This window comes from Lolium perenne, chromosome 4 (assembly GCF_019359855.2).
Source record: "Lolium perenne isolate Kyuss_39 chromosome 4, Kyuss_2.0, whole genome shotgun sequence".
NCBI lineage: Eukaryota > Viridiplantae > Streptophyta > Magnoliopsida > Poales > Poaceae > Lolium > Lolium perenne.
The window spans coordinates 69,476,454-69,503,046 of NC_067247.2; the positions used below are offsets into that span (position 1 = coordinate 69,476,454).

The window sequence follows — 26,593 nt, forward strand, 5'->3', positions numbered from 1 at the left end:
ATCCACCTACCACTCCACTCTCTTTCACGGGAAAACACATCACCATTGTTCAAACCCGAGTTTCTTGCTGTTCTTGCTCGAGATTTTCGATTTCCTTGCTCAGCCCATCTTTGCTGCTGAGATTTGGGGTATTTGTTCTCCGGTATGTGACTCCTCCGATTATCCAAATAGAATTTTGTTTGGTTGAGTATATCTTGAGTATTTTGCTGCTGTAGGTGACATGTTAAGTGAGTTTGCATGCTTGTTCTAAGTTGTAAAAATTAGTTTTGATGCATGTTTAGTACTCTATCAAGTTCTTATAGTAGTTTCCCTCATTTATATGTCTCAAAATCAACTTTTATAATGATTGTTGAAAAATTTCAGAAAATGGAGTGGAATAGACACCAACTCAACCAACATGAATTGGAGGTCCATGAAGTTATGAGAGTCCACCGTGAAGAGGGAGTATACCCCTCCTACTACCCGTGCACCGATTTCATGAAGAGTGCAGGAATTTTTCAGGATGTTCAAAATCTAATTTCTAATGCAGGGTTAGAAGATTTTGTTGTTGGTGAACCTTACCAATATGCAAAACTGACCATGTCAGTGGTGCAGGATTTTGAATTCCATTGGTCCCAACCTAACCCCATGGTTCGATATAAAATCTACAATAAAACTATCAACTTGCCCTTTGATGATTTTTGTGCAGCTATTAAAGTGCCACAATGGGGATCATGTGAGAAGATTAGGGGGCTGCCACGGCAACTTTTGAATCTATACGAGATGATCTGTCGAGGGAGAAGCTTCTCAGATGAGAGTGGTAAAATTCGTAGTATTCAACTGCCATCTATTCGCTATTTTGCTTACTTTATCACAAAGTGTGTTCTTGCTAGAAAGAATGCAAATAAGTTATCCATCCATGACTTGGTTTTCTTAGCTGCTGCATTGCAACTTGATAGAACTTATAATTTGGGTGCTTTGATAGCTTTTAGGCTTGCTACTAACCGTGATAAAGGAGGAATTTGTGGAGGTCTCATTGCCTCTCGTTTGCTAGCTATGCATGGTGTAGAACCTCATTCTCTTGATGTTTAGCTCTCTATAGAGATACTTGATATTGTTTCCATGATAAAACATGACTTTGTTTCTAATTGGTCTAATTTGAATAACCTGTCCTATGAGATAACCTTTTTCAAGAAAAAGTGGAGAGTAATTAAATCTGAAAGGCTAGTTGAATTGCCTGCACCTGCTTTGTTTAACCTTGATTCCAGGAAAAGTTGGTCGGTCACAGAAGATGAACTTGATACCTACATAGAGGGGTGCAGCCATCACGCGGGGGACGGCCTGGAGGAGGCTGAGGAACCCCTCGACTTGTCATCCGACGCAGCAAGCTCTTCACATCAGCATTTTGCGCATGAGGAGCCTTCATCCTTTTCTTCTGCACAGGGATCCTATTACAACCACGCCATGTATGATCCATCAGCGTGGAACCCTGACCCTCGCTGGGGTTGATCTCCACTTAGGCCAAAAGCCTAAGCTTGGGGGGAGGTATGCCGGCATCACTCATTCATTGCATATTACAATTGCCGGATATTTGTACATACTTGTTTCGCTTCTTATGGTTGCCTCTAATATGAGGAAGATGATATTTGGGGAAGTGCTGTCTAAAAACAGATTCTGGACTGATACTAAAAAAATCCTAAAAATAGCCAGAATGTTATTTTGAGAAGCCAATTTTTGTGCGTGTTCCCCAGGTTATTATCTAACTTTCATTAGTTGAGCACTTTTCGAGTTGAACAGCGAAAGATTTTCGTAAAAAATTCTTTAAAAAGAGTTAAGGCTGTTGCAATCCCAGCTTCCTCAGCGTTTGGACGGTGCTGTAGGGCCTATTGTCGGTGTATGGCCTCCATTTGGGCCTGGCCCGGTTCTGTGCATGGTTGCCGCGTGTTATGCTTGGGCCTGGTTTATCTTCTCCGTCGGCGTGGGTGGGGGTTTGACCGACCGTGTTCATTCCTCTTCGCGTGCAAGATTTCGTCTCGATTCCGGCCGATTCGCGGTGCCTTTGCTCTTCGATCTGCCGTTTTCTTTCTTTTTAATGGCGAATCTTGCCTATTCCCGTGCTAATCACGTCTTTTGTTTCCGCGATTTAGGTCTGGACGGGCTGCTTCTTTGGTGGGATCTTCTTCGCATGTTCATTCGGCTGGCGCGGCCGGCTGGTTTTCCCCAGGGCTCAGGTAATCGCTCCTCTTCGTGGCCCTCCTCTTTCACGCCAAACAGCTTGCAACGCCTTCCTAGAGAACCATAGTTGTTTCCGTAGTACGATTTGGTGTAGCACCGGCCTGAAGTGAAGATCCACGCCGCCCGGAAAAATCAAGAGAGGCAGTCGCGACCATGACGGTGGCGCAAGCTCGAGGTCGCGTCAATGGCGGCTCAAACCAAATTGCGCCAGATCGGGGAAGTGGCCATGACGAGCAGCAGTGAACGGCGTGTTCGTGGCGCTTCTTGCCGCCAGAAACACCCTTGCCGACGTCCAGCACCGCCTCGACCTTGAGTTAGGTTAATGAACTCAGATCCCCTCCAGAAACCGCGATTCCCCTCTACCTTTTTCCTCTTCTAGGTCTCTGACCTGGTGGTGTTGCCTGTCTCCATGAGCAGGAGATGATCGACCTGATGCGGACCCTCATGACCGACGATGACAAGGCCCGGCAATTTCAAGCAGGAGGCCCCCCGTCTCGCCAATCCCCCAATTCCCCAAGCTCAGCTACAGATTTTGCAAGAGTTCTGATGGATTTTGAACAATTTCTCCCTTGGAAGTCTGTTCTTCCATTTTCCAGAGTTTTCGGCAGACTTCAATGAACTTCTAGATTTTTGTGCCATGAGGCTGTGAATGAGCAAGGGATGGAGTTGTGGACGTCAAGAGGCAAGGGGACCGGATGATCCTTTTCAAGCTGGTTGTTGGGGACTTAGTCCTCAATGTTATCAGCGCGTATGCCCCACAAGTAGGCCACAATGAGAGCACCAAGAGGGAGTTCTGGGAAGGCCTGGAGGACTTGGTTAGGAGGGTACCTATTGGTGAGAAGCTCTTCATAGGAGGAGACCTCAATGGCCATGTGGGTACATCTAACACAGGTTTTGAAAGGGTGCATGGGGGCTTTGGCTATGGCATCAGGAACCAAGAAGGAGAAGATGTCCTAAGCTTCGCTCTAGCCTATGACATGGTCGTAGCTAACACCCTCTTTAGGAAGAGAGAATCCCATCTAGTGACGTTCAGTAGTGGTCTACACTCTAGCCAGATTGATTTTGTCCTCTCTAGAAGAGAAGACAGACGCGCCTGCATTGATTGTAAGGTGATACCTGGAGAGAGTGTTGTCCCTCAACATAAGCTGGTGGTTGCTGACTTTTGCTTTAGGATCCGTGTCCAGCGGGGTAAGCACGCCAAAGTCGCTAGAACAAAGTGGTGGAAGCTCAAGGGTGAGGCATCCCAGGCTTTCAGGGAGAGGGTTATTAAGGAGGGCCCTTGGGAGGAAGGAGGCGATGCAAACATGATGTGGACGAGTATGGCGACCTGCTTGCGGAAGGTCGCTGTAGAGGAGTTTGGGGTGACTAAGGGAAGTAGAAGGGAAGCTAAGGATACCTGGTGGTGGAACGATGAGGTCCAGAAGGTTATTAGGGAGAAAAATGACTGTTTCAGATGCCTATATCTGGACAGGAGTGCAGCTAACATGGAGAAGTACAAGGTGGCGAAGAAGGCTGCAAAGCGGGCGGTGAGTGAAGCAAGGGGTCGGGCGTATGAGGACCTCTACCAACGTTTAAACACGAAGGAAGGCGAAAGGGACATCTATAAGATGGCCAAGTTTAGGGAGAGGAAGACGAGGGATGTCAACGAAGTCAAATCCATCAAGGACGGAGATGATCAGCTTCTTGTGAAGGATGAGGGGATCAAGCGTAGATGGCGGGAGTACTTTGACAACCTTTACAATGGAGAGGCTGAGAGCTCTACCATTGAGCTAGACGACTCCTTTGATGATACCAGCATGTGCTTTGTGCGACGTATCCAGGAGTCTGAGGTTAAGGAGGCGTTAAGGAGGATGAAAGGCGGCAAGGCGATGGGTCCTGATGGTATCCCCATCGAGGCGTTGAGAGGCCTTGGAGACGTAGCGATAGTATGGCTAACTAAGCTTTTCAACCTCATTTTTCGGTCAAACAAGATGCCCGAAGAATGGAGGCGGAGTATTTTAGTACCAATCTTCAAGAACAAGGGGGATGTTCAAAGTTGTACTAATTACCGTGGAATCAAGCTGATGAGCCATACTATGAAGCTGTGGGAGAGAGTCATTGAGCACCGCTTAAGAAGGTTGACAAGCGTGACCAAAAACCAATTTGGTTTCATGCCTGGGAGGTCTACCATGGAAGCCATCTTCTTGGTACGATAGCTGATGGAGAGATACAGGGAGCAAAAGAAGGACCTTCATATGGTGTTCATTGATTTGGAGAAGGCCTATGATAAGATACCTCGGAGTGTCATGTGGTGGGCCTTGGAGAAACACAAAGTCCCAATAAAGTACATTACCCTCATCAAGGATATGTATGATAATGTTGTGACAAGTGTTCGAACAAGCGATGGCGACACTGATGACTTTCCAATTAGAATAGGGCTACACCAAGGGTCAGCTTTGAGCCCTTATCTTTTTGATTTGGTGATGGATGAGGTCACAAGGGATATACAAGGAGACATCCCATGGTGTATGCTCTTTGCGGATGATGTGGTGCTAGTCGATGATAGCCGAACGGGGGTTAATAGAAAGTTAGAGTTGTGGAGGCGAACTCTCGAATCGAAAGGTTTTAGGCTTAGTAGAACTAAAACTGAATACATGAGGTGCAGTTTCAGTTCTATTAGGCACGAGGAGGGAGAGGTTAGCCTTGATGGGCAGGTGGTACCGGAGAGAGACACTTTTCGATATTTGGGGTCCATGTTGCAGAAGGATGGCGATATCGATGAAGATGTGGGCCACCGAATCAAGGCTGGTTGGATGAAGTGGCGCCAAGCTTCTGGCGTACTCTGTGACAAGAGAGTGCCACAAAAGCTAAAAGTCGGGTTTTATAGGACAGTTATCCGACCTGCGATGTTGTATGGCGCTGAGTGTTGGCCAACGAAGAGACGACATATCCAACAGTTAAGTGTAGCAGAGATACGCATGTTGAGATGGATATGTGGCCACACAAGAAAGGATCGGGTACGGAACGACGATATACGGGAGAGAGTTGGGGTAGCACCGATTGAAGAGAAGCTGGTCCAACATCGTCTCAGATGGTTTGGACATATCCAACGGAGGCCTCCGGAAGCGCCAGTGCATAGCGGACGGATAAAGCGTGATGAGAATGTTAAGAGGGGTCGTGGTAGACCAAACTTGACATGGGAGGAGTCCGTTAAGAGAGACCTGAAGGTTTGGAATATCGACAAAGATTTAGCCATGGATAGGGGTGCGTGGAAGTTAGCTATCCACGTTCCGGAACCATGACTTGGCTTCGAGATCTTATGGGTTTCAACCCTAGCCTACCCAACTTGTTTGGGACTGAAAGACTTGGTTGTTGTTGTTGTTGTTGTTGAGCTGTGAATGAGCATGGTGTGTCTCTGAGAAGAGATTTCTTGGTTCCTGGTGTTGTTCCTGTTCTGTATTTAGCCCCAGTATTTTTGCACAGCATTTGTCTAGATCTACACAAAATCTCCGCAAGGTACATTAGTTTGCTATTCAGCAGATTGCAACGTGAGCTGATGAGCCTCTACGTTCTGTTTGAAGAGCTGGCGCGTCTCTTAATGTGGAGTGCACCTGATAAATTCAGTGTGGTTGTCTTGGTCTAGGATGATTTGTAAGATGCACATTTGGATTTAAGTTCATTGCTTTCTCATCAGGCCTGATAAACCGTAAGCCAGGTTATTTGTGCAGCGCCTGAAAGAACTGTGTCTCTGATGGCTTGCGACCCCTGGATGACCGCGGCGTGAATTGATCTTAGGTAGGTGGGTGAGGTTCTTCCTGCTTTTTTGGCTCCTTTTTTTTCTTCGGCGGCATCCTGGGTCGCTCCCGTTTTGAGCGGGGGCTGGGCGCTATTCCGCCGGGCGTCTTGGTGTGTTGTTGTCTGCCGCCACTACTGCTTGAAGGTGCTGGTGGTGTTTGCTCCTTGGGACAACGAAGGTGGGAAAGTCGGAGAGCCGAGCCTCTCCCATGGTGGACTGGCTGGTATTTTCGACTCCTCCACTGCCGGGTCTAAGCAGGGAGCCCCTGGCTAGCATGCCGTGGCTCGGGCTGCGGCTCGATGGGGCTGCGCAGGGAGGACAGACCAGGCGCTCCAAGGTGAGAGTGGAGCTGGTATATACATACATCAGTCATTTTGTACGAAACCAAGTTCTAATGTATGCAATTTCTTCATTTCATATCTATAGAATAATTGTTGAGTCTATAAATTTTGCGCACATAGTGACATAGGTATATGTGAGGGATCCTTCTAATTTCAGCATCACTTTAACCATCCTAACCGATTTTTGTTCCATGTAACGAGAGTTTCTAATCATTCGGTTAGTTTTCAGTACATAGTTCTATTCAATTTTAAATTATGTAGCCCTACTTAGAAATGCTGCCCACTTAGTATTTTTGAGTCATGTTACCCTCTCTTTGCTGGGTTTGAGAAATTCAATTGTATTTCAACAACAAATATTTCGAGTCTTGCAACAATGTCCTGGTTCGTTCAGATCCTCTCTCATAATTAGGGAATTAAAGGTTGCGAGTGAATTCTAAAAGCTATGTATTTTGGTGGAAACTAGAATAGGGTTTACGAATATGTTGCTTATGATCTTATCCTCACAAAACAATTTTTTTTTTGGATTCGCAGTAGGCTCTGTTAAGCTAGAAAATTCATAATGGTGCCTTCTTTAATTTTTTCTATCTTTCTTGAAATAAAGATAACAATTTGTGGACCGTTCTTGCATAACTGACTTCTTTTCGCATTGAGTTTTTGTTTTTTCACGGGCACAATTTTAAGTCTGATGCTTGCGAGTGGAAATCGGAAAGGGAACTTGATTTTGTGTTCGTTAATTCTGTGTACAACACACTGTTTCCTCACATGTTGGTTTAATTTGGATTTATGTGGCGCATTTTCATGGCGTTGGAATTCAGGAATTTCGAATATTTATTTCTCGATGGAGCAGAATTGGCATATGGAGAGGCAAGTTCTTCTTCGTGTAATAAGTACCAGAAGTTTATCCAGAAGACGAACCCTCCAAGGTGCCACCATTTCCTCAAGACATGTCAATATTAATACTGCAAAGTCACTTGTATAGAAATAGTACCAAGTGCTAACAGTGTGGTACACATTTTGTAATTCAGAATCATGATTTACAGCACATCATATGCAACTGCCATAGTTGATCATGTAGGTACCTGGCTACCTGCCAAGTGAACAAGTCTTTTAGTGTATAATTGTATATATTGTTTGGTTGGTTATTGAATACAGTGAGGTTTTTTTTAATGGTGTAGGTTGACAACACAGACAAGTAAAAAACTCAGATGGTTGCTAGGTAGTAGGATGCTATTTTTTTCTTACTGTTGACACATATATGCGACCTACATGTTTTACTTTTTTATCAGATGCATATGTTCAGGTATTTTTCTATCCAAGGAACAACATAATTTGTTTTGTTCCGCTTTTTTCTAGAAAAATTATGTTCGTTGTCTAGACTTCTCCAAGAAATTCAGCAATATGTCCATTCTCTTCCTTCCATGAATGTTTCTTTCTTACACTGGTCCAGCGAGTGAGTGAATATCTTGGAGAAGATTTCTTACTTGAATGTATGTTTGGTGTTAGCCATTGTTCTGAACGGTCTTCCATTAATCTTAGTTTTTCTCTCTCTAGGATTTCTCTCTTACTTTTTGTTCTCGGGGTCTCGACTATCCATATTGCAAAGGAGTGAATAAAGAGTATAGATCTATGTGTTCTGCTCAGGTTCATGGTGACACATCTTACGGTCTAAATTCTCATATTCCTGCACGTAGCACATTTGCTGCACTATTGTAATCAAATATTTTGTTACTTCGGCATGTATGTTGCTTACTGTACTGAAGTTAACAAGAATATGCCATTTTATTGGTTTGATTATGTGTATAGGGCCATTGAGTATTTGTGTCTGGCATAAATTATGATCTTATATTCCTGAATGTATTTGACAGGATAAAGAATATCATTCATGTAGTAGCTGTTGACATCTTATACATTCTTATCCCAGCCAAGTCCCATTTCGATAGTGCACATGTATATAGTTAGTGCAACTTCTTCATGATAGCAGTCCATTTAAATTTTATACACAATATTAACATTACCAATGGGATTTTCTTCTGCCATCCACATGTAAGATGCTTAATATAGCCAGTTAATTAGGACACTTGAATTGCTAGGTTAGTTATTTAGAGTTATGGAGTGCATTTGCATGGTAAGAATTAACCTATATAACCCCTGAATGCCTTCTGTTCTTCTTTGCAATTCTGATAATGTAGTTTGAACTTTATATTTCACTCAAAGGATGTCGCTTTCTAGATTCTATTCTTTGTTCTGCTCTCAGATCTAACATAAAGGATAATATCTTTCCTAGGAATTTCAATAAAATGTTGGATGCCGAAGAATTGGGGAAGAATGATGTCTATCTCTTTCGGACCTTAGGGTCCAAATCGTTACATGAGTTGCATGCTCATCTGTTGTCCTAATTCATTTTTTTGATCTTTAGTCTCCCCAGTATGCATCGAAGGATGCACTGATACCAAGTCACTACTAATTACACCAGATTTTGAAATTGATCTAGATTTGCTAGAGTATAGAGACAAATTTTGTATTCTTTTTAGGATCACAATGTGATCATACATTAAGCTTCCCAAATATCCACTTGCACATCATGAATGTTAAACTGCTTTGTTAACATAAATGTTAAATTGTTCATATCAGCATAATTCTAGAAGTACTTCTTTTCTTCTCTTTTTGGGTCTATGATACTATATCAAAGCATGATCTTACAACAAGCTTTCCAAAGATGTATGTAGGCTACTAGGAAACTATCTTTAACAAATGTCAAACTGCTTTTTAAACATAAGGTCAATTTTTTTCATATGAGCATAATTATATAATTGCTCCATTTTCGGGCCTCTTATACTAATTTCAGGTACAATTTCTTGGTAAAAAAAAAGTCAGGTACACGTTCTAAGACTGGTTTAGCTGACAGTGTCAAGCTTCCGCACTGCAGTGTCAAGCTAGCAGCAAACTCTTTGATGTTGGACCAATCACTTGGTGGAAAAACTTGTATCAGATAAGCCGAATTTCATAATATATTGCACTACTCTCTGGGGCTGACTCCGACGGCTGTTGGCATTTCTTCTAAAATTGTCAGGTCATGTGAGTGATTCATTGCAGCCGCTTATCAAAAACATTGAGACGAACTTCCTATTTTATAGCTGGTATATTGTTGTGGGTAAATGTACTCCTTGAGTGGCTGGTCATAATAATTTGTATGGGAGATAATATTGCTGCAAAACTTGGAGAATGCATAAACTAGACCAGACCAGAGATGTACAGTACCAGCTACCACATATGACAACGCCAAGCAGGCGGCACGGCGAAGCGCGCGTGCCATCTAGTGATTATTGTACTGTTGTCAAGTTTGACGGATTTCTGCTACTCTGTGTTTATGTGACTCTTTTAGTTTTCATTCTCTTGTTTTTGTTTTGTTTCTTTCCTAAAACACAAAAAAACCAAAAATATTTGTGTTGTTTCTCTTTACCATTTGTTTATTTGGTTTCTTGTTCCTATTTTGCTTTATTTACTATTGTTGGTTTGCTATAAGAAAATCCAAAAAGATTTTACTTTCGTTCTTGTTTCCAATTCGAAAACACCAAAAATATTTGTTGTTCTTCTTCGGTTTTGTAAAGTTCACTATGGAGTTCAGAGATCTTCGGTGGTTGGAGCTCGGTTTTCATTCCATATTATTCAAGTGACACAAGTGAAAGGCAATAATGACGATCTACGACAACTCGACTGTGGTGAGAGGCTGGTATGAACTCTATTTGTTTTCATTTTTGTACATATACTCATCCATGTGAGCATGCTTAGTTGGTTCATGTGAGGTATATGTCATTTAATGAAAGTCTAGTAGTTCATGATCTCTCATGTTTAGCTCCAATTTATTAATATGAGTAGCATGTCATAAATATTTGCTTGCATTGTTTTATTCATAGATAGGTATGATATTGTTGTGTCCTCCTCTGAATAATTCATTTGAATCGACTTGGCACATGCTCACGCATGCATATGACTGACAGGAGTCAATTAAGCCTCGATAATTTACTTTGCCTCAGAGTTTTTGTATCACTTTTATGCCTCAGTTAATTTATTTTGTCGCAAGCATGATTATGACAGTTATTGCTCTCTTGATTGTCGCTTCCCAGTCTATTGCTAGCTTTCACTTGTACTGAGCGGAAATGCTGCTCGTTCTTCCAAACCCCTGAAAACCAAGTTATTCCAAAGTGTCCACCATAAATACCTATGCATGGCATTTCAAACCATTCCAAGTAAATTTTCATGTGCTACCTTTAAAACCTTCAAAGTACTTGTTAATTTGTGTCAATGTTTTGTAGCTCATGAGGAAGTACGTGGTGTTTTATCTTTCAACCTTGTCATTTACTTCTGGCAGACTTTCACCAATGGACTAGTGGCACATCCGCTTATCCAATAATTTTGCAAAAAGAGCTAGCAACGGGGTGCCCAACCCCAAATTAATTCACTTTCATCAATAATTCTCTTCACATGTTTTGCCCTGATTTATCAGTAAGCAACTTAATTTGCAAATAGACACTCCTCCATGGTATGTGAATGTTGGAAGGCACCCGAGGATTCGGTTAGCCATGGCTTGTGTAAGCAAAGGTTGGGGGGAGTGTCATCCATAATGAAACTAAACTACATGTGTAAACAAAAGAGAAGAGGGATGATTTACCTTACTGGTAGAGATAACGTCCTTCATGGGAGCCGCTCTTGAAAGTCTGGTTGACGAGGTAGTTAGAGTGCCCACTACCATTCGTTGACAACAACAAACACCTCTCAAAACAATTTTACTTCTGTTTATAAAATGAAAAGCTCTAGCACATGTTAATCCCTGCTTCCCTCTGCGAAGGGTCAATCTTTTACTTTTATGTTGAGTCACCATCCTTTCTTTGAGCATCTTCTTGAGAGCATAATTGTCATTCTTAGTATAATATGCTTGTCCCAGAATATGATTAACTGTGGTATAACTTTGATGCTTTTATCTTTGATAATCTCTACTTCTAGTCTTTCCATGGAATTCAGAGGTGCCTGGGCATTTATGTTTTGCTGTACAAATACGGCAAGCGAGATGCCATTTTATCATATCTTTTTATGAACATTACAATCCTGCTGATAGACACGATTCATGATGCTTATTATTAGTTTGTTGGTATCTTTTGCGTGATTGACATAACTATTAGATGACTTTATTTGCATTTATCTTATTATGAATTGCCTAAGTACTCATCCATATAATGAGAATATTTACATCATATGAGCAAATGTGTTCGTGAAAGTTCTTTTATCGCACTCAATTGTTAACTGAATTGCTTGAGGACAAGCAATAAGCTAAGCTTGGGGGGAGTTGATACGTCCAAAACGTATCCATTTTCCCGAACACTTTTGCTATTGTTTTGCCTCTAATTTGTGTACTCTGGGTACAACTAACACGGATTAACGTTGTTTTCAGCAGAATTTCCCTGGTGTCTTATTTTTGTGCAGAAAATCAACTTTCAGGAAAATCTCCGGAAATAATTGCAATGGGTCTATTTTCACAGAAGACTTACGGAGCCAGAAGACGAGACGGAGGGGGCCACGAGGCGCCCACACCACCTGGCGGTGCGGTGGGCCCCTGGGCCGCGCCGCCCTATGGTGGCGTCGCCTCGGCTATCCCCTGACGCTCCCCTCTGGACTACTTAAAGCCCTTGACCTAAAAACGCACGGGGGTTCGACCAATTTGCCAGAAGACATCCAGAACTCCGCCGCCATCGCGAAACTCCATCTCGGGATCGGAAACTCCGTTCTGGCACCCTGCCGGGATGGGGAATTGGAGGAGATCATCGCCATCATCACCACCGACGCCTCTCCATCAACCATCCATGCTTCCCCCATCCATGTATGAGTAATTTCCCCGCTGTAGGCTGAAGGGGATGGTAGGGATTGGATGAGATTGTTCATGTAATAGCCATAAGATTGTTAGGGCATAGTGCCTAGTATCCGTAGTTGGTACTTTTATGATATTGTTGCAACTTGTTACGCTTAATGCTGGTCACTAGGACCCGAGTGCCATGATTTCAGATCTGAACATGTCATTGATTCATGATGATATTCTTTGTTTTATGATCTTATCTGCAAGTTGTATACACATATTGCTGTCTGGAACCCGACACCCCAAAGTGACAGAAATTGGGACAACCGGAGGGGAAGGCTGTGATATGAGGATCACATGTGTTCATGGAGTGTTAATGCTTTGCTCCGGTACTCTATTAAAAGGAATACCTTAATTACCAGTAGTTTCCCTAGAGGCCCGGCTGCCACCGGCTGGTAGGACAAAAGATGTTGTGCAAGTTTCTCATTGCGAGCACGTACGACTATATACGGAACACATGCCTATGGTTGTTTAGTACTTGGATACTGTTTTATTATTATCTGCAAATGCCCTGCCTTGATTATTACATGAGTTCTCTTATCCATGCAGCGCCCGTTCATACATCCCTATGCCTACAGTATTTTAATCCTGCTGTTTACTATAATCACTACTGCTATCTTTATTACACTGCTGCTTATATTTCACTACTGCTACTGCTATAAAACTGTTGTTACTGATAAACTCTTGCGAGCAAGTCTGTTTCCAGGTGCAGCTGAATTGACAACTCCGTTGTTAAGGCTTACAAATATTCTTTGGCTCCCCTTGTGTCGAATCAATAAATTGGGTTTTACTTCCCTCGAAGACTGTTGCGATCCCCAATACTTGTGGGTTATCACACGTCCGGAGTTCTATGGCTTTTAGGGGAAATGAGTAGGAAACGGCTTGTGACACCGCAAATTTTGTCGGAACGAGACCATATTTGGCACGTCCGTGGTCCCTGGGCTGGGAAGAAAGGCCCCGGGAGCGGATTTCTAATCCGACCCATGGGCGATGGTTTTTTTTTATTTTCGGGGTGCCAAAACGGGTTTTTTTGAAGCAGCTACATGTGACACATTTTAGTATTACGCGAGACCTCCGCGTAGTGGTAGGACAGCGCCTTCTCACCACATATCACATGCCATATGTGCGCGCTAGCTATTTGTGAATCCCTGCGGCTTCCTGTGGTGTCCCGCCGAATTCGCTGGAAACTGTCCGGATTTGAACTAGGGGTACACTTTCCGTCGCTCAATAAATTCCGTAGGTCTATAACACGTCACTTTATGTGCTAAATTTTGTCTGTTTAGCGTGTTGGCGAACGGTGTACCAGCGCGCCCGGTACGGCCATTTCGCATCTCCCGAGGGGGCTGTTTTGGCCACATGGAAAACTGGACGTCATATTTGGATATTCCTCTAATTTTTAGGTTCTAATGATGATATGGATGTTATATTTAGATTTCTCTTATTTTGCTGATCGATTTAGACATATTATTTGTGGAATTTTGATTTTCCGATTTAAAGATATTAATTATTCCATATTAAATAGAAAAAAGACCAAAAAATAAAATTATTTTATTGCTATTTGAATTCAATATTATTATTACTTATATATTCATTGTTGTTTACTTAAGTAATTGTTTGGAATTCAAAAAGAAAGAGGTGTGACATCACGGTCCAAGGGTTAATAGGGTTGATATGCTATTATAATTAGCAATGTGTCAATTTTTTTAATGTAAGCTCATCATGGAACCAAGAAGTTAAGCGTGCTGAGACTGGGGTAGTGTGAAAATGGGTGAGCGACTGAGAAGTTTAATCACGATTGTAATTTGACCTAACATTAAGTGTACTTAGAGTTAAAAGTGTATTGGATGAAAGAGAAACAAGTAAAAAAAAGAAAAGAAAAGAAATAGTGTAAAACAAATTAAAATTTAAATTTTTTTAAAACTCTATGCCGAGGGTTTTGCCGTCGGTATATCAAAAAAAAAATTTGTCTTCGATTTTTTTATTTTATTTTACTTTTTGGAAAAAGGAAATTTGAATTTTTTAATTAGTATGCCGATGGCAATAGTTGCTCCGTCGAAGGAGGTAGTCGCCGAGGAGCTATACGCTGACGGCCAAAACAGGCTACGCCGAAGGTTCCCGGCCCTTGACTGCATTTGCAAGAAGCCAAGAACCCACCATTGATAGTTTCACTACCCTTCTAGTAGCAATCATTCCCAAATTTCACAATGGATGAAAATAGTGGCCAACCGGCGAGCAGCACAACAAGAGATGACGGTCTTCACCTAAAAGACAAGATGGTGTTAATGTAAACTTGGGAATCGAGAACCAACTTGTGCTTAGATAGTTAGCAGGACAGTGATAACCCTAGCGCACTATAGTTTAGATCACATGTTTGATACTTTGGTGTATCATAAATGCGGAATATTTTTCGGTGGGAAGAGACGTTTCCAACGACAGCGAGACATATATAGTGACTTCCTCAATCTCAAAATCCGTTGCATCAGTTTCTTAGACCGATTGTCTACGCTAATACTATGTTTCGTAAATTTATTGATCAATTTATTTATAATAGTCTAGCAAAACTACCTTGTGTTGGCACATGTTGTTTCATTAAATATTTCTAAGTTGATGGAGGCCACCATGCGTGTGCCGAAGGAATCCACCATATTAATTCGGATCCTTATCTTCTTGTCCACCTTAGCCTCACTATGATGCGCAAAACACTCTCGGAGTTAAGACCTCCGGACCTCTGAAGACCCTGTGAGTAAATTTGGCGATGCAGGGATGACCTTATAGGAATAAATAGTCATTTTCACTAGGAAAAATATGAATTCCTCATGTTAAATTGCCCCCAAAAAAATTATGTAGGATATACTGAACAAGAAGTTTGAGAACGTTGTTTAAAATTATTAGATATTAGCAAGTATATATGAATCAACTAATATTGTGATCTGAAACATGTGAATATCGACGGATCATCGAAATTTTTTTAGCTTGTGAAGCACTATGTGTTAAATCTTATAGAGAACTAGTTGAGTGCCCATGCGTTGCCGCGGGTCCACATCAAATTTCTTTTCTCTCTACACCCCACAAATTTTAGGTTCGGTTCATCATTATATATGATCTTCCACCTTTGTTCAGCCCACTGAACCTAAAATCAAAACCATCATCCTAGTTCAAATTAGAAGCAATGGCGATGGAAGATATCGTCATTCGTTATGAAGAGGGAGCTCAGGTGCAAAGTCAGGACCTCAATGTCCAAGTACAAGAACTCAAGAAATTCCACCAACGCATAAATGCAAAGATTGACAAACAAGGCCAAGACACCAAAAGCCTTGAAAACAAAAATCGACACATAATAAAAAAGACTTGAAGGCGACAGAAAAACAAGGCCGAGATACTGAAGAACTTGAAAGAGAAGATGGACACCATAATTCAAGCCATCAACTAGCGAGACAATCGAAGCCACCATTCAAGATCTTCACGTTCTCATAGTTCAAGGCTCCGAGCTCGTTGGTCCAATGAAGACAAATATCAGTATAATGTGGATGATCAAGTTCTTCAACAACAACCTCAACAAGCGGAGCAAGAACGTCATCGACTTGTACAAGAGAGCGTCTCCAACAAGAATGAGAACGTCATCGACTTTAACAAGAACGTATCCACCGTGACCAAGACCTTCTTTGTGATAGAGAACAAGAGCGTATTCTCCCTGAACCAGAAGTACTTGATGAACAAGAGCAACAACTGATGTGCATACATGAACTTTGTAATTTATTGTACTAAAATCCTTATTGATATGTTGAGTCAATGATGCTTCACATGTTCATACGTTGTTTTTTAGGGAAATTCTGAGACTCCATGGTGTACCAAGAAGCATTGTCTCGGATCGAGATGTCAAATTCATAAGTTACCTTTGGAAGACCCTCGTGGCCAAGTTTGGCGTCAAGCTATTGTTTTCATCTTCATCAGATCCTTAAACAAATGGACAAACGAAGGTCGTCAACCAAAGCTTATCCGAGCTACCCCGAGTCCTTGTTAAGAAGAACTTGAGGTCTTGGGAAGGTTGCATTCCGCATGCGGAGTTCGCCTACAACTGCGCCAGGAACTCCACAACTTTTAGAAGCCCTATTATGGTCATCTATGGTTTCGAACCGCCAACGGCGATTGCCATACCACCACTTCCACTACACGAGCAAGTAAACATTAACATCGAAAAACGAGCCAATACATGAAGATACTACGTGAGATACAAGAGCAACCATCGAGCAACAAGTACTTCACCAAGTTACCGGAATCAACACCAAGAAAAAGGCGATGATCTTTGGAGAAGGAGACCTATTGTGGATACACCTTCGCAAGGACCAGTTCCAGCAAGAACAAAACTCAAAGCTCAAGCCGTGTGGCAACAATCCCTTGAAATTCCTCAAGTGCATCAAAAACAACGCATATGTCATCGACGTGCCAACTTCAAAGTACTTGGTGAGCAACACATTCAATGTGTCAGATCTCTCATCCTATCATGGAGATGAAGCGAACTTAGAGTCGAGGAAGACTCTTTCCCAAGGAGGAGGGAGGAGATGATACGGGGGTGGTCTTTGTGCTCCTCCACCTCAAGACCCAAGTCCTCCCAAGTGGACCGATGAGTCGAGCCCAAGCCAATGAAATACAACAAGATGTGAATTTGTTCCTCGGGGGGAGATGATACGGGGGTGGTCTTTGTGATCCTCCACCTCAAGACCCAAGTCCTCCCAAGTGGACCGATGAGTCGAGCCCAAGCCAATGAAATACAACAAGATGTGAATTTGTTCCTCTCCTTGTGTGATCTTGATAATCCTTTGGATGGATTGCTACCTCAGGCAAATACACTTTGTGTAATTAGGTACATCACACAAGAAGCACAGAATGGAAGCCAAGCCTTCGAAGAAGAAGAACCTCCAAGCGCAGAAATGTCTAACGCCGAAGATGTTGATGGAATCGTTGAAATGGTACGCCGCGTTAATGTCAGGCCTGGTGCCGGAATGAAAAGGGAAAAGCGGCCAAATGCGTGATGCTGCGGGAAAGCCTAACGGAAGTAAACCGACACGCTGGGCCACACGCCGGTGTCCACCGAATCGACAAGTCCGGCTTGCCGGTTCTGGCGCCAGAACAAGAAGATCATATCGACCCCACAGATGGTGTTGCCGGTTTTACCGCCGGAATGGCCCGAATCTTGTGCCGAGTTGGCTCTTTGCCATGTAATTTACCCCTTTGCCCCTCTATCACTATAAATACCCCATGGTCGTCCAGATCTGAGATTAGACCTTATTTGAGATTTGACTTGAGCTATGATCTTGCCCCCTTGAGGGAAACCCTGTCACCATTAGATCTATGAATCTATTGTATCCAAGACCCCTCCCTATCAAGGATCTTTCCTCTTTGGAGAACTCTACTTCTTGGTTGATCTTTTGTTTGCAATTCTACATTTTTGGTATTTTGCTTGTAGTTCTATAAATTGGGAAGTCTCTTCTCCATTCTAGGATTCTATCTTCGGTTTGGCGATCTCTTTGGCGGGAACTCTACTGTAAGGCCTTTTACCTCAAACTCCGTCGAGTTGATATTTCTGGCCAACGAGGACAATCGGAAGTGTGTGTGTGTGTCTATGTGTATCCCTAATTTTCACCCCGTGTTCATTGAATTCATCGTGTTCATCCACCTCCCCTCACAAATTCCACCGAAATTCGTGGGGCTTAGCCCACATCAGTGGTACTATTATCTTATCACCTATTACCATAGAAACATGGCCAAATAAATAATTAAGGTCGTGAGACCACAATGATATATGCATTAAGGTTAATGGTTCCTCGTGCCCCTCGAGTTGTGTTCATTTCTCTTTGATATCTCTACTGTCACTAGGAGGCCGCAGAGTCGCTAAACAACAAGTGCTCATCTATTTAAGTGTTCGATACACCTTGATCAGATGATGAAAGATGTCTGCACAACATACTCTACGCATGTGAAGACAGAGAGATCTTGGTTACACATAAGAAGCAAGGGGTGTTCCAATTAGATATTAACAACCATTAGTGGAAAAAGGTCTTTGTGGGTCTCAAATCATCTAACTGTATATCATTTTACTATGATACCAGGTAGCGTACACATTCATATGTATCAGGTGCATTCTTACATTAACTTTTTTATGTTGATCATTTCATTTATGAATTGACAAGAACAAACATGATCCGAAGTGTATGATGAAGACACACATGTGCGGATATACGATGGAGATCAAATGTCCACAAATAATGTCATCAGAATAGGCCAAGCATATATATTATTTTCAAGTGTATGAAGGCCACGCTGTATCAAACATAGTAAAAGGACACGGATATCGTCTAGAGTGGGGGGTGAATAGGCGGTTTAAAACTTTTACGAGATGGGCTTAACAAATGCGAAATAAAACTAGCGTTTACTTTGTCAAGCCCAAAGCCTATATACTATGGTTCACCTATGTGCACCAACAACTTATGCTAAGCAATACAAGCAACTATGTGATAGCAAGATATATAACTTCAAGCATGATGGCTATCACAAAGTAAAATGCATAAGTAAAGAGCTCGGGTATAGAGATAACCGAGGCACGCGGGAGACGATGATTTAATCCGAAGTTCACACTCTTGCGAGTGCTAATCTCCGTTGGAGAGGTGCGATGGCTTAGCTCTCCTGAACGCCACAAATGGCCTCACCTTGAGGTGTGGTTGCTCGATGCACACCAACGACACAAAGGCCTCACCCCAAGATGTGGGAGTCACACCACACACCGAGCGCCACGAAGGCTCCTCACCTTATTCTCCGGTGACCCTCGCCATAAAGGTCTAGGTCACGGTTCCACTAAGTAATTTCCTTCGAGGCGGAAACCGGGCCTTACACAAAGCTTGGGGCACACATCCACAACTTAATTGGAGGCACCCAAGAGATCGCCACAAAGGCCTAGAATCCTTCTAGGGTTCCAAGAACCCAAGAGTAACAACCTTCTTGCTTTCACTTCCACGAACCACCGTGGAAAACTCAAACCTATGCACCAAATGCAATGGCAAGAACACCACAAAGATGCTCAAGTCATTCTCTCTCAAATTCCAAAAAAGTTACAAAAACTATTGGGGGAATAAGAGAGGAAGAACAAAGAGGAGAACACAAAATTCTCCAAGATCTAGATCCCAAAGATTCACTCACAAAGAGATGATATGGTTTGGTCAAAGTGTGGATCTAGATCTCCTTTCTCTTTTCCCTCAAAAGGGGCCAAGAATCATGGAGGGATAGAGAGATAGGGCAAGCTTCTCAAGATCAACAATGGAGGAGAGAGAGAGTATGAGGAGCTTCTGCCCAAGGAGGAAGAAGGGGGTATTTATACCCCCCTCCAAAAACGAGCCGTTGGAGGATATTTGGGGGTGGATAATCCGGCCTAAGTAAGGGCCGGATTATCCGACCACCCCGGATTATCCGGCCCTCAGGAAAAGTCCGGCCAAAAATCCGGCCTGGATCCAGGGGAGTACTGAGAGCCTCGCCAAAAAGTCCTTAGCCGATTTTTAGGGGCCGGATATTTTGCAAATATCTGGCCCGTATTATCCGGCCTGGTAGAATTGTCCTGCTTCCTTGTAAAATCCAAAACTTAAGATTGGTAGCTCCGAATAGAGTGAAACCAATTTTGTTGGAAAGAGGACGACAAGAGCTACCCAACAAAAAGTGAAAATATGGAAACTAGTGGGGGTGATTTTCTATTATTTTTAGAGGTGCAACTCCTCAATATGAGAAACCGAGAAAATCACCAAACTCGAAAACGCAACAAGTGATCTATGCGAAATCCATTTTCGATGAACTAGATCTTGTCATGAGAATAAGCACAAACTCTAAAACATCACATGGATAAGATCCAAATAACAACCAAGGAAGATGATGCAAGGATGCAAAGGTTTGAGCTCTCCGAAGGATACGATCGAGTTACTTACTCGAGAGCCCTCTTGATAGTACCGCGACTAATCCAACTACACCATGAGACCGGTGAGAAAGAAACCCTATCAAGAGCAAACCTTAACCTTGTGCATTCCACTTGAGCTTGATGATGACGGTCTTGACCGCAACAAGATGGAACGTCTTTCTTGATTGTGCTTGCTTGATGAAGTCATGCAAAATGTTCCCCCATACTCCACTATGGGAGAGCTTCTTCTTCGCGCATCTTCACATATCCATGATCACCATATCGATGGCAAGCTTCAAGCATATGATCTCTTTGAGTTGGCTCATCTTGAACTTGCACTTCATTTCTTCATGGCAAGTTTCAAACATATGATCTCTTCGAGTTGGCTCATCTTGAACTTGCAGTTCATTTCGTTGATGTCTTGAAGTTAACTTTGAGTGCTCACTTCATCTTCAAGACATACTTGACACTTGATATCCTTCATCAATTTTCTTCTTATTGCAACCTTGAAGCCAACATATGGTTCAAGCATTGCCTATGGACAACTCGTACAAATATAACTCAATGCAAACATTAGTCCATAGAGATTATCATTAATTACCAAAATCACACATGGCACTTTCAATAGTTCACCGTGACAAAAAAAATCCCAACGGGGACTCACGTCCCACATCGAAAATTGAATCATGTAAGAGAGGATGGGGAATGGCACCAGGGTTATGCATTTTGGCGAATTTGGTCCTCCCACGATGCCACTTGTGGGATTGAAACAAAGTGATTTGGCACTTTTGCAATAAGACAGCTGCGCAACTATTCTAGTTGATGAGATTTAGTTTAGATACGTGTAAGTTCGCCTATTTATGCCTATATAAAAAGCTACTTCCTCTGATTCATAATAGGTATCGGGAATTTTGTAGTAGTTTATATCAGTTTGCGGAGGGAGTTAATCATTTGAAACGGAGGGAATATATCATTTTTGCTCCAAAGTCCACGTCCGTAGTGCGTGGGGCATCTAGGCAACCCTGCTGGCCCGAGAGCACGATGAAAGGATGATGTCCTCCACGATGATGAATCTGGCAATGTGCACGCTGACGTGTGTTTTATATCTTTGATGAAAAGGATGGCTCTACCTTACTCAATCTAATCAAATCTTCCTTGGTTAGCTTAACTGCCTCTCACTTATTAATCTAATCCGATCCGCGGGATAGCCGGCAAAACCATCAACGCTTTCCACGTCAGCCCATGAACGCAAAACCGGATAAGATCACGGGGACTAGGATGTATATATATCCATACCAAAGTAGCCCAAAATACAGCTAAATAATCTACAGATAAATGGCAGCTGTTGGCAGCGACATATTAATCTCCTATCCGATTTCCCCTGAATTTCCGTGGTTTACATCGCATGAGAAAATGGATAAAGTTCAATTTTGTCTTTTGGATAAAGTGGCAAAAATAGCCGTGACCACAAAAAAAAAAAAGCATTGAAATTCTTCGCACCAACCGACCAAAGGGCAAAACGGGAACGCGGAAAAGCTGCCTATATCTGTTGACCTGCGTGGGCTTGTGGCCATTCAGCGCCTGCCGTGACCTTGAGATCGCAGCTACAGCACGCAGACAAAGAAGACGGGGACAGCAGCAGCAGCGGAAAGAGAGGCGAGAGATCGGCGGCGAGATGCTGGCCGTGTTCGACCAGGCGGTGGCCAAGTGCCCGGAGGGCCTCCGCAGCCCGCCGACGGCCGGGGGAGCAGCGGGAGGCGGCGCGGGCGCGCTGATGAAGGGCTTCGCCGACGCCAACGACGCCGCGGTCACCGTCAGCCTCGGCTCCGCCGGCGCCCTCGCCTACTCCTCGGCCAACAAGAACCCCCTCGTCCCCAGGTGACGCTCCGTTCTCGACTAGCTTAGTGCTCCGCTCTGCTGCCGCATCGTTGCTTGTACTAGTCCGTAAGTCGTAACGCGTTCGGGCTATACGGCGCGAGATGCGGTGACGCGATCGCTTGGTTGGGGGCTTTGGAGGTTTCCGGTTGGAAGATCTGCCCCTTCGGTTGGTCTCTCGATCGGGGCCAGCCCCAGCCAGAGATGTTGCTTTCAGGAGCCTACTGGTTTTGGCGCTTTCCGTTGCTCCGATTCGTGGGGAAATTCACTTTCCTCCGTCGGTAAGCAGGAAATGGATGTGTGTACGGCTTATGCTCAAATGGTGCTTTGCGTGCTGTTTCCATGCGTTTTATGCGGCGTAATCTCAAGATTCTCTACCCTACTACGAAGTTAATTCGGAGCTTTTGTGGGCGTAAATGTTAGCTAAAACTGTTCGATCCAGATGCTCAGATCTGTAACAGATGTTCCGACACAGGACGGCTATGAGCCTATGATGAGCGGAATGGATCGCTGAGTTAATAATTACTACTTCCTTTGTTCAGATCCTGCCAGAAATTAGCCATCGACTATTTGAACGTGTTTCCTTCATTCGATGCATATTGTTCATGGTCACAAGATAGTTTTATTTGATCATTTGACTACCTAGCAGGCTAACTTGGAGCAACTATTATTAGTACTCCTACTTTAGTAGGTTCATTTAATCTTAACTGGGTTTACTGGTACCAAGAGAAAACAGTTCAGCGAAATGCATATTTTCAGTTAGACAAAGGCATATGACGAGTTCCCACATTCACTGCAATTTTGCTTTAGCAGCTTACCTCTAGCTCTAAGTTGCAAGTTCTTCTGAGTTCTTAGTGTTGTTTCTCGAGTGCTGAAACTTCACCGCACTATGCCGTCTAATGTCAACCAATTCTTGCGAGGAGCTGGAGTTTGCTATGAGCGAGGCTTGTGTGAAACCAGTTGTCTAGATGAAGCATTATTTTACCCCCACTATGTTTGCATCCGTGTCTAGATATTCAACAGGAAAAGAAAGAGTGGTATTGAAGTATCTGATACCGGGGACATGCCAACCCGGGGATGGTGGTGATCAACGTTCTTTTTAATTCGAAAGTAACATGTCATGTGCAATGAATGCATAGACCAACTTGGGAGTTGAGCATCATTAAACTAACTCAAAGTGAAGATCAAGTTTTCTTTCGATAGGAAGCAAACTTTTTAATTGAATGTCATGCGTGCTGACAGTATACTTTTTTTTTTTTTTGAAAAGGGAAAAACCCGGCTTCTGCATCGTGGTGATGCACACAGCCTTTTATTGAGAAAACAGTAGTCTTTGTTCAGTACTTATTACATCTCAAGGATCGCGTAAAGTCGATACAAGAATCAACCAGCGAAAAAAGGAGAACAACATGAATCGACTAAGCATCCTCTAGTCGACTAAGCGTGTGTTTGGTTGATGGCTTGGTAGGGATGGGATGGGATCATCCACACTTCGAGGATAGGAATCTTGGATGGTCCAGTTTTCAGCTTTTGTTTGGTTCGGAAGAACAAGGACGCGGTTAGGACGAGCTGCAATCAGCTTAGATGGTTAACAACAAACCTAACAACACCGTAGAGACGCAGGAAAGGTGAGGGCAAGGACAAGCATATGGAGCGGCGGCTTCTCGTGGCGGCTTGGCCACCGCCGGCTCCCTGTTCTCGGCCGGCCACGACTCCCGCAAATCGGCCGGCTGCCGCAGACGTTGAGGCAGGCTGGCGAGCTTGAGGCCTGCGGCTTCCCGTGGCGGCTCTCCTATTCCCGGCCGCCGTCGGCTCCCTGGTTTCGGCCCGCCGCGGCTCCCATAAAATCAGCCGGCGGGCACGGAGTTGAGGCGAGCGAGCGAGCTTGAGGCCTGCGGCTTCCCGTGGCGGCTCTCCTATTCCCGGCCGCCGTCGGCTCCCTGGTCTCGGCCCGCCGGGGCTCCCATAAAATCAGCCGGCGGGCACGGAGTTGAGGCGGGCGAGTGAGCTTGAGGCGGTGGTTCGGCGAGTGGCGGCCTGACGACTGGAGGTTAGACTTGGAGGGCCTCGACGGCGGCCTACGCCATGCTGGAATCAAGGCGAATGGAGAGCCTCGACGGCGGCCTACCCACGCCGCCACGACGCGCGAGTTGGCGGGCCTCGCCGGAGGGAGGCCTTCCCACGCCGCCACGAAAGGGGCCGGCGCTAGTTGCTTCTCCCACGAGCGCTACTGGTCGGCCTCGACAAGGGAGATCTCCGATGGGGCGACGACGGTGAGCTCCGATGGGTCGACGAGGGAGAGCTCCGATGGGGCAGCGGCGATGAGCTCGGATTAGCGCTAGGGAGAGATTAGGAGTCATCCACAAATTAGAAAAAACGTGGACGAGGAGGTTCGGCCAATTTGAGGGGATCACTTGAGTCAGCATATTTGGAGTATATTCTGTTACGTGGATGGTACCATCCCTCTTCATTTACAACCAAACGCATCCATAATTAGGATCATCCCATCCCATCCCTTCTTAGGTCTGGAACCAAACGCACGCTAATATGCTGCCAGCCAGCCCGGCACAAGATATCCTGAGCGACCAAAACATAATGAACATTGCTGTCACGCCAACAAAATTATTTTGTTGTATTTGAAGAAGTGTTTTATATGATGGTGTGGGTTTTTTTAGGCATTTGGTAACTCGAACAAATGGCAGTAACATCTAATTTCTGTTCTACCTGATTAGTGATCCTGAGAATTATTTTTCTATCTGGTTACCTGAATTATATTAACCTGGCTCTGTATGTTTGGCTCTGTGCTTGTATCCAGGATGTTCGGTTCTGTGAATGACATATTTTGCCTGTTCCAAGGACATGTTGAGAACATTGGCAACCTGAAGCAACACTATGGTCTGAGCAAGACAGCAAATGAGGTTACCATCCTGATCGAGGCCTACAGAACCCTCAGGGACAGGGGCCCACTCCCAGCAAGCCAGGTCGTGAGAGATCTCAGTGGAAAGTTCGCTTTCATCCTGTACGACACGCTGTCGAAATCCACCTTTGTTGCTGCTGTGAGTAAATAATCTCTCATCTCCTAGGATGCAATTTTTAACCTATAGAATATGGTTTTGAGTTGCAATGTTATTTTGAATGTAGGATGCTGACGGCAGTATCCCCTTCTTCTGGGGCGTTGACTCTGAAAACCACCTTGTGTTCTCTGATGACACTGAGCTTCTTAAGGCAGGCTGCGGGAACTCATTCGCGCCATTCCCCAAAGGTATAGCACAAAGAACAGAGCTGCAACATATTGCTCATCTCGTTTGTTATTTTTATCTCCTGAATTTTGCTGAGGTACTCCGCATCTTGACCCCTTGATTCATTGATCATCAGGCTGCTTCTACACCACCTCTGGAGGGCTGCAGAGCTTCGAGCACCCGCTAAACGAGCTGAAAGCGGTGCCAAGGGTGGACAGCCAGGGGCAGATGTGCGGCTCCACCTTCAAGGTCGACAGCGAGGCCAAGAAGGATTCGGGGATCCCTCGCGTCGGCAGCGCCGCTGATTGGTCTAACCACTACTAGTTCGATGACCCAATTGCATTGTTATCATTCCCTGGTTGTAAACTGTCAATCTTGAGACTGAATTGCTGCGACCTCACGGCGTTTTATTTTAAGCAGTTTACGGACGCTTTACACAATGCTGTTTCAATAAATGTATGGTCAGATGAGTAATGATACTGCTGTAAGTTTTCTGATACTCGAACAAACTCTGATCCTACCTGGGTGGTATAGATTTATCTGTCCCACATATATGTTTCAGTAAATAAAGTTCAGTGACGGCTCCATTTGGTACTAGTTCAGTTTATTTTTCATGTCGCATTGGTGGCTTGCAGCTACTGTTTTATAGAGTTGTTCAACACCGGAAACCACAAATGTAGCCCCAGCTACATGTAGCTCGTTTTCTTTATATCTTTTTGAAAAACAGCGTTTTTAAGTTTGAAAAATAAATCTAGATGTAGATATGTAGCTCGTTTTTTTAATCTTTTTGAAAAACAGCGTTTTTAAGTTTGAAAAATAAATCTAGATGTAGATAATGTTGTGTTCTATCAATGTGCTAAATTTCAACTCGAGATCAGGGCTGTGCCAAAATAACAAAACCTGGCACCTATAGTAATGAAGGGTGCAAACTTTCAAAACCTATAAATTTGTCAACACTGTAACCATGGAACTGAAGCCCTACATGGCCATCATGAATCCATCCTATGTTAAGCATGAAAAAGGAGTGCTAGAACCTAACTCAATCAAGCAGTAGACAAATCCATCCTATGTAAGCATTAGAAGGGTTGCATATAAACTAAATCAGTCAATCACTACAGATCTACGCACATCCATGCTTACGGATTTAATCTACCACATCCAGGGTTAGAGCTTTCTTACATACATCAAGAGTATTCAAAGAACACAACTCGGAGAAGATGGAGAAGGCACGTAGGCGAAGACCGCCACCGAGCTCCTGGTCAAGCTAGTGAAGCAGCGCCCACCATCGCCATGGATCTCGAAAGTGGGAAGACC

At 43.8% G+C, this 26,593-nt stretch overlaps 2 protein-coding genes and 1 long non-coding RNA gene across 3 annotated transcripts; all 3 read left to right on the forward strand.

Annotated features, from left to right (window-relative positions):
* The first annotated feature begins 2,015 nt into the window (after positions 1-2,015).
* LOC127348424 (uncharacterized) lies at positions 2,016-2,852 on the forward strand. The gene is made up of 2 exons (XR_007879781.2): positions 2,016-2,532; positions 2,632-2,852. It is a non-coding gene; the product is annotated as an uncharacterized lncRNA (long non-coding RNA).
* A 681-nt stretch (positions 2,853-3,533) lies between these two features.
* On the forward strand, positions 3,534-5,687 carry LOC139838987 (uncharacterized). The gene is made up of 2 exons (XM_071829007.1): positions 3,534-4,095; positions 5,677-5,687. Exons 1-2 carry the CDS (start codon positions 3,534-3,536, stop codon positions 5,685-5,687), a joined length of 573 nt encoding a protein of 190 aa, XP_071685108.1.
* Positions 5,688-21,731: 16,044 nt separating this feature from the next.
* On the forward strand, positions 21,732-25,876 carry LOC127292904 (asparagine synthetase [glutamine-hydrolyzing] 2). Its single transcript, XM_051322431.2, has 4 exons — positions 21,732-22,046; positions 24,856-25,096; positions 25,182-25,302; positions 25,416-25,876. The coding sequence occupies exons 1-4, from the start codon at positions 21,844-21,846 to the stop codon at positions 25,601-25,603; spliced, it is 753 nt and encodes a 250-aa protein (XP_051178391.1). The 5' UTR covers positions 21,732-21,843; the 3' UTR covers positions 25,604-25,876.
* The last annotated feature ends 717 nt before the right edge of the window (positions 25,877-26,593 follow it).

What these genes read in the sequence shown, in the direction of transcription:
- LOC139838987 (XM_071829007.1), top strand. Translation starts at nt 3,534, where the DNA reads ATGGCGACCTGCTTGCGGAAGGTCGCTGTAGAGGAGTTTGGGGTGACT.
- LOC127292904 (XM_051322431.2), top strand. Translation starts at nt 21,844, where the DNA reads ATGCTGGCCGTGTTCGACCAGGCGGTGGCCAAGTGCCCGGAGGGCCTC. An exon ending in AATCCACCTTTGTTGCTGCT is followed by an intron (nt 25,097 to 25,181) that starts GTGAGTAAATAA and finishes TTTTGAATGTAG; the next exon opens with GATGCTGACGGCAGTATCCC. An exon ending in ATTCGCGCCATTCCCCAAAG is followed by an intron (nt 25,303 to 25,415) that starts GTATAGCACAAA and finishes ATTGATCATCAG; the next exon opens with GCTGCTTCTACACCACCTCT.